Source organism: Caenorhabditis briggsae, assembly GCF_000004555.2.
Source record: "Caenorhabditis briggsae complete genome, chrII, whole genome shotgun sequence".
Taxonomy (NCBI): Eukaryota; Metazoa; Nematoda; class Chromadorea; order Rhabditida; family Rhabditidae; genus Caenorhabditis; species Caenorhabditis briggsae.
In genome coordinates, this window is record NC_013486.2 from 6,667,530 (window position 1) to 6,679,971 (window position 12,442).

General features: G+C 36.1%; 1 protein-coding gene across 1 annotated transcript; it reads left to right on the forward strand.

The window, feature by feature from the left end:
• Window positions 1-7,922: 7,922 nt before the first annotated feature.
• Window positions 7,923-10,972, forward strand: CBG03290 (the record flags this gene model as incomplete). Its single annotated transcript, XM_002631386.1, has 5 exons — window positions 7,923-7,982; window positions 9,357-9,385; window positions 9,506-9,696; window positions 10,460-10,597; window positions 10,881-10,972. The coding sequence occupies 5 exons, from the start codon at window positions 7,923-7,925 to the stop codon at window positions 10,970-10,972; spliced, it is 510 nt and encodes a 169-aa protein (XP_002631432.1).
• Window positions 10,973-12,442: the final 1,470 nt, after the last annotated feature.

The window sequence follows — 12,442 nt, forward strand, 5'->3', positions numbered from 1 at the left end:
CTCACGGGGCTGCCTTGATGATATGATTGTTGATCAGATCAGTGTAGGAGGGTGTTTGAGCACCCAGTTTTTTGTCTACTTGCACAGTCTAGGTGAACCTCAAGGACACTAGAAAACGAGAAAGTAAGGTACGAGTGGATTAGAAGAACGAATGACGGTGTAGCTGGAAGAATGGGAACTTTCTGAAATTATTAAAAACACAAAAAAAGTATACCATGGACTTTTAATATAAGGGTCCCCTAACTTAAAACTTTGAGCCAATTTATCTCGGTTCCTGTAATAAATATAAAAAAGTTGTAAGCTGATAATTTGTTTATCATAATATCACAATGTTTTTATCAGTTCACACATTTTTGATATCTTGCATAGGAGCCAAGGTACCGTAATTTCTCTAATAGAGACCAAGGGCTTCTATTTTTCAACCTCCTTCTCAAGACGGGCTTCAATTACAGAAAATTCTTAAATTAGACGGTTTTCGGTTCCTAGCATTTATATCGAGTTATTCAGAACTGCCAAATAAACTCCATGTAATTCAATTTTTTGTTTTTAAAAAGTTCAAGGGATTTTCCGATAGTTAATGTAAGTTGAACCAGTTTTGTTATTTTTTCGGTATTGAATTGAATGAGTTCCAATTTTGAACCTGCATTTTTCTCATAAAACTTTAACAAATCGGAATTCTATTTTACATTTTTTCGGTTTCACCAGTTTCTCCAAGCCTAGAAATCTTGACTACCGTAGAACCTATAATAGAAGGGCCCTCACTTTTAAATTCGGGTCAATTTTTCTCGCTTCCTGAAAAATATATCAAAAACTTTTCAACTGATAAATTGCTTATCATAAAATCACAGACATTTTATCAGTTGACACATTTTTGATGTCTTGCATAAAGACCAAGAAACGTTAGCTCAAACTTGACATCGTGGGAGTCCTACTATTAGGTTGGCGGGAAAGTCTTTGTCACTCTGTTTGTTTAATCACTGTTCTCGTATATGGAGGCTGTGTATGATATCGACTCTAGTGAATAACAAGGTGATAAGAACCTTCCATATAAACAAGTCCCCATTTCCTTCCCTGCTCCTCATCTGTAATTGAAACGATATGTTTGTTCCCACTGCTATTCACATCAGACATGTTTTGATTTACCTCTTCCTATCTCACACCACGATGAAGGATTCGGAAACTTTCTTGAAGAATGTGTACAACACACATGCCCCTCACTACAATACTATTCGCAATTGGTTCCATCGTTTCGAAAAAGATGACTTCTCGCTCGATGAAAAGGATCGCTCTGGGAGACCCCGTGAGTTGGATTTGGACAAGCTGAAGCACGCATTGCAATCGGATCCATTTCAATCTAGCCGTGAACTAGCTGTCACATTCGGAGTTCACCATAGCACAGTCCTTGAAGGTTTGAAGTCTCTTGGAATGAGAAAACTTTTTGGTCGATTCATACGTCATCACCTGACTCAAGCCAACCTTGACCGCCGAGTCGACGATTCGATTACTCTTCTCACTCTCCACGCGGGCGATCGATGGCTGGACCGGCTAATAACCGGAGATGAGAAGTGGGTCTTCTACGATAATCACCACAGGAAATCCCAGTGGGTTGGAGAAGGAGAGAGCCCACAGGATGTCCCCAAACCCGACCTTCATCCGAAAAAAGTTATGCTCTCTGTGTGGTGGGGAGTGGACGGCCCCATCTACTGGGAACTTCTGCCCGAGGGCAAAACAATAACTGGAGACCTCTACACTACTCAACTACGAAACCTCAAGAAAGCAGTCGACCGTTCGGCCCTGAAAGACAAGAAAGTGTACTATCAACATGATAACGCTCGCCCACATGTTTCGAAACAAGTGAAGCAGGAGCTGATGGGATATGGATGGAATGTTCTCCCTCACCCCCCGTATTCTCCTGATCTTGCTCCTTCCGACTATTGGTTATTTGGCGATATGACACGTGCCTTCGAAGGAAGAAGCTTCAATTCCCGTGGAGCGGTCGAAGCGGCACTCAAACAATACTTTGCCTCACGCCCGGCTGGATTCTACCGCAATGGAATCCATAAATTGAGGGAACGTTGGAGACATGTTGTTGATAATGATGGACAATATAATTAATTATTCGGTTATTTTTTCTTTGAGAAATAAACTATTGAAAAAGTGACAAAGACTTTCCCGCCAACCTAATATTACAGGTTTTACGGTATCCTAGTTTTTTGAATTACGATCTCTCATTTCTCCTTAATCCGCATTTTCCAACTTTCTAAAATCTCTATTCCGTTTTTAATGAAACATGCGCTTTCCCTTTTGTTACTTTGCTCTACTTCTGATCAATTCATTAAACCATATTCCACTTTTTCTTCTCATTTCAATAAATTCAGTTTTCAATTTCCGCAATCTATCAAAACGACCTCCGATAGTCACAGTTTGACCTGCATCTCTCGTCTTTTTTACGCACAAAAATGAACATGTTCTTCTTCTCTTTCTACTGTATGATATTATTCGAAATTGCGCGCTCATCTCACTTTTCATATCTCCGTTGCTTTCTTTTTTTTCTTCGTCTTTTAGTGGAAGTCTAGTGACTTCAAAAAACGGGTGAAAAGACATGTATATGGAAAAAAACCGTTATGTATTTCAAGCGACAAATCAGGGATACCTTGTTTTGACTGCGCGGCGTTGACGACCAAAAGAACAAGCATTAACCCGATATTATGACCTGGGTACCGGTACCCCAACGGTCATCCTTTTCATCATCCCGAGTTTTGTTTTTACCAGTATTGAATTGAATAATTTCAAATTTGAACATTCATTTTTCTCATCAAACCTTTATTTAACTTCAATAATCAAACGTAGATCTACATACTTCGAGTTTTCAAATCAGTGATATCTAAACAGTTTATGGTTTTTTAAAAAGCAAAGCTCTGTCAAGTTCCTATTAAAATTAGTCCCAAAAATCTGTAATAGAAGGGCTCCCCTTTTAACTATAGGACAATTTATCTTGGTTTCTGTCAAAGATATGAAAAAGTTATTAACTGATAAAATTCTTATCATAATATCAGAAGTGTGTTATCAGTTGACACATTCTTGATATCTCGCATGCAAATTGGGAAAAAATGAGCTCAACGTGCAAGTGGCCTTCTATTAGTGTTTACGGTAGAAGGGCCCCTAACTTTTAAGTTTGAGTCAAATTATTTCGGTTCTTGGTAAAGTTATAAAAAAACTATCAACTGATAAATTGTTTATGATTATACCACAAACCTTTTATCAGTTGACACATTTTTTATATCTTGCATGGGAGTTGAGATAATTGAGCTCAAACTTGACAGTGTGGGCCTTTCTATTACAGGTTTTACGGTACCACTAGTATTTCTAGTTCGATTCTAGTAGTATGTGTATTTCTTAAACCTTTTCTCCAGCATTTTCTCTATTCTACTCTCGATTACTGAATCACAAATCGAGTGTAAACTATTTCGTTTTCTCACTCAATTTTCCCTTCTCCTGCTTTTGGTCTGACTCACCATTTCCCGTTCTTTCTCTTTCCATTCCTTCTTCTCTTTTTTCTTCTCACATATATCTACATATCCATAACAAACTGTGTTTCTTTCCATCCTTTTCCTTTTTTCCAATCACTGTTCACCAAACAAAAATGATTTTCCGTTCTTGTTGCAGTCTGATTTCCTATGCTAATTCAATGAGTGTGTTTGAATATGTAAAACAATCCGAAAAAAAGAGAAGATTTTTGAATGTAGTTGACACTTGCAAATTGAATCCGAAATTCACGACTTCCAGCTCGTTTTTTGGAAAAAAATAGAATGGATGCTAGAAGAAAAACAACATTTTATACTAGTCTAGCATTGTTTGTAGTTGAGTTTTAGTTTAGAATCTTGAAAAAAAGTTTACACAAGGCATCTCATAAAGCTGCCAACTCCACCTGACCTTTATTTTCCTTGAATTTACATATCAATTGAATCGTTATTCATAGAATCCCTGAAATTCCACGTCATTTGAAGCTGTCACCACATCGTTGTCTTCTGATCGACGTTTCACCTATATATAGCTGTTCCTCCCCACAATCGGTGTATTTTTCGCCCGTTTTATCGTTCTCATCTCTTTTTTCTTCTTCTTCTTCTTCTTCTGTTCCTTTTTTCCAACATCAAAAAAATCATAAAACCATCACTAGCATGCAAATACTAGGAGGAACGTTATCTCTTTCCCCGTTTCACAAATCCATTTCCGTTGCTTCATACTCGTATGGAATATATATCTGAAATGTTCAAAAAAACAGAGATTCTTTCATTTTTCTATTCTATTTTTTCCTCTGGTTTCGCTTCCTCTTCTACCAGCCGAAACCTCATTAAACGGCCACTGAAGCGGGGGTCCCAGCTCGGCGAAGAAAAAAAAAACGAAGAAAAGAGTCCATTATTTTGATATATTTGTTTCCTTTCTTCCCGGAGAGCTTATTTCCATCATTCGCTCCATTGGCTCCACATGTCTCTGCAAACGTTTTTCTTAACTTTTCCAAACAAAAGAAGAGCGTTCTTTGTTTCAAAGTTTTGCACAGATTTTTTAAATAAACCACTTGAGTATAGTAGTCATGGGAATAGATAAAAATGTATTCATATTTTGAAATATTTTCTCATGATCTCTGTTGAAGTCTCATATAATACCTTCTGAGAAAATGAATCATTCGTACCGTAAAAGCTGCGATAGCAGGGCCCCATTGACAAGTTTCAGCTCAATTATCTCGGTTCCTATTAAAGATATCAAAAATGTGTTAACTGATAAAATGTTTATCATAATATGAAAAATATTTTATCAGTTGAAGGATTTCCAATATCTTTGACAGGAACCGAGATAAATTAGATCAATGTCAAAAGTTAGTGAGCCCTTTTTTTACAGGTTTCACGGTATTAGGTTGTTCGGAAAGTCCTTTCCATTTTTAGCGTCAGATACATTCAAAGTAAAATAGGTCAAAACGATGTCGGATAAATTGGATGTAATGACCATCGTTATCAATGACTATCTGCCAATGCCCCACTCATTTGTGGATGCATTCCTTCCAGAACTCCGGTCACAGTGAGTTCAAAATCAAGTCAACCCATTTTTGATACGTTGTTTTGATGTAACTTTTCGTCAATCAAGATGACGTTAGAAATGGCTGGATGGGTAATAATCAGAAAGTAGAAGGTTAGAGCTATACAGTGAATAAGGCAGAATCGTCTAGACATATCCACCGTGATCGGCCTGGGTCTTCCTTCCCGCATGAGGTTGCGAATTTTAATTTTGAAAATAAACCTTTGCGTTCCTCTCCAATCGAGATCCACATAAAGTCTGAGGTCACCTGACAAGAATAGGTATGGGTCGTAAAAGTGACACTATTATCAGGCAGCTCCTAATACTCCATTCATTGGTAGACCACCATACCGACAACATCCTATTTTTAACCCGAATTTCACGTTTCGAGATGTCTGGTGGTTGAGTGCCTTTGTCAACCCACTTGGCATGTTGCTTATTGTAATCACACATTACCCATTTATCACCACTAGCAATGGTTTGATTCCATCATTCATGTGTGCAACGCAGGATGAGAAAGTTCAAACAGGTGCCCACCCGGGGAAAAAAGTTGCGTGAAAGATGGGGTCAATTTCTTCCCGCTTTTTTGACTGTGCCGAGAGTTTTCAATCTACGGTTTTTTAACGAAAGGCTTGCCACTGATGTACTTCATATATCACACACAGTTTAAGGAGGGTCCCTTTCAATCCTGATTTTTAATCCTCGCTTTTACCCCGTTCAAAAAAACAAAGTTTGAAAACAACAGATCAAAAATGGAAAGGACTTTCCGAACAACCTAATATATACCTATTTCCTATAACCATCAACTTTGAGCTCAATTATCTCAATTCCTGTGAAAGATATCAAAATTTTTCTAACTGATAAAATATTGGTGATATTTTGATAAATAACTTATCAGTTGATTACTTCTTGATATCTTTAACATGAATTGAGATCTTTTCTTCTTGATATCTTCTTGATATCTTTAACATGAATTGAGAGCTTTTATTAGAGGAAATACGACACTTTTTTTTATCATATCCCAGTTTTCATCATCGTCTAAGAGGAATTCAACCTATACCGTAACTTTACGCGAGTATTGGAAATTTTGGAATCCTCGTCTCCCAAGTCGTCACGTTCTCATATTCTCTCAATATACCAGAAACTATTTGTATCCCACCCATATTTTTTCCTATTGTTGACCTGTACATACCCATACCCCCATAATGCTGTCGTCTCCTCATCATCACGTTTAGTACATACGTTTCCAAAAAGTCTCTCTTTCTACACATATCTTCTTCCTTTTTTCATAGAAGTAGCTTTTCTTATCTCTATTTCATCTATTCTTCTTTTTCTTCTACTCCCACTACCCCTCGTTCTTCCGATTCCTACCAGAAAACCCGCGATTTTTTCGACGCTTCTTTTCTCATCTGATGACAAGGTTACTTCAACTTTGAGACCACCCTCACACAAACGTTGAAATGTCTATTGTTTTATAAATTGAAATCAGACTAGATCATCTTCGTAGAGAAAACGAAAATGGATATAAAGGAGGGAAGGAAGAGGAAACTGATTTACTTTTTTTGAAAATTTGTTTCAATTTGACCTGATTACTATCTAACAAAAACAGATCAGTGGCTTCGTGCTGTTCCCGTTCATTTCTCTGAAGCCGTTCCAAAGATGCATTTCTTTCTTTACTTCTTCTTAAGAATTCTATGAATCGAATAATCAACTTTTAAATAAACGAAAAGTGTTTGTGTGCATCAGAAATTTAATTTGGTTAAATAGTAGTCCTCCTTTGTCAATCAGATAATTTGTTTGGATTTCTAAATTTTCTCTAAATCATCCTATAAGATCAACTATTTTTAATAACATGTTGGACCTGGTACTTATCATAAATGAATTTTTATTTATTTCTTTTGCTCGAAACTTCTGAAAAAGATACCTCCAATTTTATGGGATTCCGTAAAATCAGAGGGGCCCAAACACCGTCAAGTTTGAGCGAAAGTATCTCAGCTCCTATGAAATATATCAGAAATATGTCAACTAACAAAATGTTTGTGATAGTATGATTAACAAATTATCAGTTGACAAGTTTTTGATATCTTTAACAGGAACCGAGATGAATTGGATCAAAGTTAAAAGTACGAGGGCCCTTCTATTACAGGTTTTACGGTGGTTCCTAAAAATTTTTAACCCACGAGTAGCATTCAAAATAAATTTTCGACACAAATAATTCAAAAACTTTTTATGTGAACATCTAGGAATTAACACCAACATTAAATCTATCACCTAAATATTTTCCCAAATCCTATCTTCCTTATATATAAAACGCTAGAGGCGTCTGTCCGTCCTCATGTCCGTCTGTCAAATTTTGAAAAACTTTAAAAATAAAATAGATTTACGTTACCCTTTTAGATGAAGTGAGAAACGAAGCGACGAACCATTTTTTTAAATCGATTGAATCGCTCCAAAGGCGCACCAGCTTGCTGGTTTTCCATAAGAATTTGGAACAAAACAGATTTGACTTTTTTTTGTTGTCTTCCCGTTTAACATGTCTCGTTTCAACACTTCCCATGTTATGTTCTCCTCCCACTTCTCCTAGTTTTTGACTGTCAATGGTCATCTTCTTCCGATTGACTTCTCAGTAGTAGCACTCATTTTGACATGAATGACCTTTTTCGTGTTGAATTGAATAAAATTCATTGCATAAACTTTGGTTTTTGTTCCTTTTTTTTCAAAACTACATTTGTAATCTTCGATATTCTTTCCCCACATTTTCCCATTCGACATCAAAAATCCTTCTGATAATTGATAAGAACTGATTTACGCCCATTTTTGCAAGTTTTTTTTTCATTTTTTCATATCGAACGATGATTCAGAAATATATCCAATGTCCCGAAGCAAAAAATGAAATGAAAAAGATGGGAAAAGTAAGAGCTACTGTTTATTTTTGTTTTGGTAGATTAACACTTTAGAAAATGAAAAGTTTTCACTCCCGACACTTTTTGTAAACTTTTTTTGACTGAAAATTGTGAAAAACAAAGAATTCAGCTTTCGAGTTGGCTCTCTTTTCCAATTTCCGTTTCAAAAAAAAGTATCAGAATACGTCTACTTGTTGATCCTCCTCCTCTTCCTTCTTCTTCTTCTCACTTCCGAGATTTCTCCATTTTTTGGACGTTTCCGTTGCGCTTACCCAATCTGGGATCCCAACAAAAGAAGGCGTGGGGAGAAGAGGAAGAATTGAAGACGTCATCCTCCCCTTTTCTTTGTGCTCCAGAAGATCATGATCATAGGGAAAAAAAAAGAAGTTCGGAGATTTTTTGGAATAGAGAGATAAATCTTTTCTGCCAATTCCTTATTTTCTTAGATCAAGATTTTTGCTCTTTGTACAATTTTTATGCATAAAAACAACCAATTACCGTAAACCGAAAGTATTAAAATGATCTCATTATTCTGAATGTCTTTCACAAGATTCCCTCAAAAAAAAACAAGTTCCGTATTCTAAAAATTCCTCAAAAAAGCCAGTAATCCAGAAATTGCATTGTTCACCTAGAATCTATTATTGTTTTCACTTCTCTCTGCTTCCATCGTCTCCTTTTTGAGCAAATCCGTAAATTCCCTGAATCAAACCACATTAGACATCTCTGGTCAGTAGGCGTTTTTTCTACTCTCCCACGCTTGGATAATGGCTTTTAGAACTCTGAATTCGACATATCTCTGATTTCTTTTTTCTTAAAGCAGTTTCTCTATTTTAAATTTCCAATCTTTTTATTTTCCAAACCTACTTTCCAAAATACTTGCTGAAGATTTTAATTATTCTATGATTCCGCAAAACATGTAATATGTAGAAGGTCCCCCACACTGTCAAGTTTGAGCCAATTTATCTCGGCTCTTATGCAAGATATCAAAAATGTGTCATTTAGTAAAATTTTTAAGACATAATGCTTAAAAAATTAACGGTTGACAACTTTTTTGTATCTTCTATAATAACCGAGATAAATTGGCTCAAAGTTTAAAGTAAGGGAATCTCTGGAGCAACGTTTTGAGCTAATTCTTTGTTTCTTTTCTGAATGTTTTGCCTGAATTCTGATATTCTTAAAAACTATCATGTACCTTTACTCAAAAGGGTAAAATTACTCTTATCAACATATCAAATCTGTAAACGTGCAGAAGAACATTTCTCCGTTTGAATCGGAATTTTTATTGGGTTTCCCGAAAAAACAACGGAAAGAGAGCACAAACGGGCTCATATCCATTCTTCCCTTCTTTTTGTTCTTATTTTTTCAAAATTTTTATATTTTCAGAAATTTTCTGGAAAAATGGAAATTGAAATGTAGATGTTTTATGAATTCAAAACAGAAGCTTTTCCTCTTTGAATTCAATATTATTGTTTTCATCCACTTCGTTCCGCTTGAGCACTTTCGTATCTCCGTATATTTCCAATTTTTTTCAGTCAATCTCGGATTCTGTTGACTGAAATTCGGGTCGACGCGATGTCGTCGACGAGCAGTATCTGCTCTTCAAATGACGCTGATTTCATTGTCGATACGCGGATTCCGTCGACGATCCGGAGAGATATTGATCGATTTTCAGTGTTCATCAATCGGCTTCGGGCAACGTTGGATCTCAATTCGTCTATCGTTGGTTAGTGTAATTGGAGAGATGAGAAGATGACCAAAAAATTTGTGAAAATTGAAAACTAAAATCAAAAAATAAAAACAAGAAGATTTAGAAAGTTGATTCAAGCTTGAGTCTTATTCGGTTATCATTAATAGTCTAGAAAAAGAATGAAAAAGGAAAATTTATTTTTCAAAAATACCTTACCAAAACAAATTTTTTGAACACTTCAATCTGTTCAAAAACCATGCTGAATTTCCTCCTTTTACCGCCTAAAACTACCGCAATGTCAACCGATAAATTGTTTATCAGTACATCATCAAGATTTCATTAGTTGATACATTTTGGATATCTTGTAAAGGAGCCAGGATACCGTATTTTCTCTAATAAAGGCCCATGGTCTTCTATTTTAAACCTTTTTCTTAAGTTGGACTTTAATTAAAGAACCAGCTTAAATTATACGGTTTTCGGTTTTTAACTGAATCAACATAACTGCTCGAAAAGCCTCCAAAGTGAACGGAAGTTACCAGAAAATCAGAAAAAATGAAAATGCCTACAACGGGAGGGGTTCAATTAAAGGTCGACTTCAAATAAAGGTGGGCTTCTATTAGAGCAAATACAAAAAATGAGATCAAACTCTATAGTGTAGGGGCTTTGTATTACAGGCGTTAGGTACATATTTTTGGTGACGACTTGGGAGAGACTACCAGAATTCAAGTCCTCTGAAGTCGACATCTTGCGTTTTGAACCGCAGAATTACCTAAAAATCAGAATGAATTAATTTTTACAGACGGCGAATCAATGTGCGTAAATGTGCACGCATCTCTAGAAATGGTTTCTGAGTCGATGCGAGACTTGTTCAAATACTCTCAATTCAAGACGAATCCCATCATTTTGCTGTCTCTTCAACTTGTGCAAGCCGTCAAAGGTAGGTGGAGAAGAGAGTGCTCCTTTCTCATATGAGATCTCTTCTCATCGGGAGGCCTCTTCTGCACACACATTTCTCATTTAATTTTACTTTCTCTCTTTTGGAGAGAAACGGCACAAAAAATGTTGTTGTATATGTGAGTGTATGTGAGTGCATCATCACAGGAATACTAAACGTCCATTAGGTCGATGTTCATTTCATTTTCGTCATAATAACAGTTTTTCCGAGAATTCCCCTCTCTTTCCAATAATAAAAAATAGTCTGAAAATGTTTTGATTTACAGACTTGAAATTCGATACGTGCTCAGTGGATACAACACCGGTGCTAAACATTATCGATCAGTTGGAATCAGCTGTTTTAAACATCATTCTGTGAGTTTTCCTTCTTCCTTCTCGTCACCTTCTCATCGTCCCTTACTTTTTTTTAAACTCGTGATTCCCACACACACATTTTTTCTCACCTCGTTCGTTTTCCTCAGTATCTCGATCGCTTCTCATTTTTCTTCTTTAAAAAATGATTTGTTTCTCTGCTGAACTCGATTTTTGAAACTAGCAAAATAATAAAAATGAGAGGAAATGGATTTTGAACGAGGAAGGACTTGGATAAGGTAAGCATTTTGCAAAAAATCAAATCCAAAATTCTGATATTTGAATTGGAAAGCTGGGTATTTTTTCTATCGATCATTCAACTGATGTGATTCATCGCATAGTTTTTTTCGTTACTCTATTTTCCCATACTTCTTTGAAAATACAAAAAGTGAATTGTTTATGTGCTACCTCCCACTCTTTTTTATATACCGGAAACCCTGTATTAGAAGGGCCGACCCTTCTATTGTTCCAAGGTACCTCTGGAGGGCTCTTCTATTAGAGGGGACCTTACTGCAAGCCTTTCTTTTTTCCGGCCGAAAATTTTCAATCAAAAAATTTGTGAATTCTTGTTCAAAATTCATGTAAATGTATTCACCAAAATTTAGCAGAGTTCTAAGCAAAGAAGAGTGGAAATTCAAGAACGTTTTCCACTGAAAATGTGCAGGCATCTTTAATTTAATTTACATTTTGAAGAATATCCTTCTATTTTTCCAAGCCCTTCTCGGGGGAGGGGGGGGGGCCTTCTATCAAAGGTCCCTTCTATTACATGTTCCACGGTATTTGAGTTACAATCTATTTCAAATGTTTCTAATGTTTCACAAAACCAGAAAAACCATAAAACCACAGTCAGGATTTTTTTTCAAAAACAGATACCAGTGAAAGGAGGCTGTTTGAGATTCAATATTTTTGAAGTTAGATGGTTCCCACACTAATAAATTGACCTATCGAAAAGTAAACTCTGAGAACCAATTAGAAAGTGATAGGTTCAATTTTCCAGACATTCTGGGAAAAATCTGAAAATGTCTATTTCATTAACCTAGCTTATAACTGTGCCTGGTCTTGAACGGATTCTGTTCAATCGTACCATACGTTTTTTGAGAGTTAGGATCATCGAAACAGTTTTTAACCAGAAATTCATAGAAAAAATACAAAAATTTTTTTTTCATTGGGTTCTCTCGACACAGCTGCGCATATAGCTTTCTAGGTTTTTATACTGCTCGACCTATTATTCTTGTGCAAAAAATTGGAGTTGTGGCCGAATTTTCACACAAGTTAGACCACCGTATTTCAAGGAGAATATTCGAAAACACAGCCGGCAAACGAGTGCTACCGTAACCCAACAATAAATATTTTCGCAAAATTTTTGTCTTATTTTTTTCCTTTTTATCGGTTTTTCTCGATTTTTTCGCGGTTTTGGCCGTTTTTTTACCCCAATAGTTTCACCGGGGATCCTCTAGAGTCGACCTGCAGGCATGCA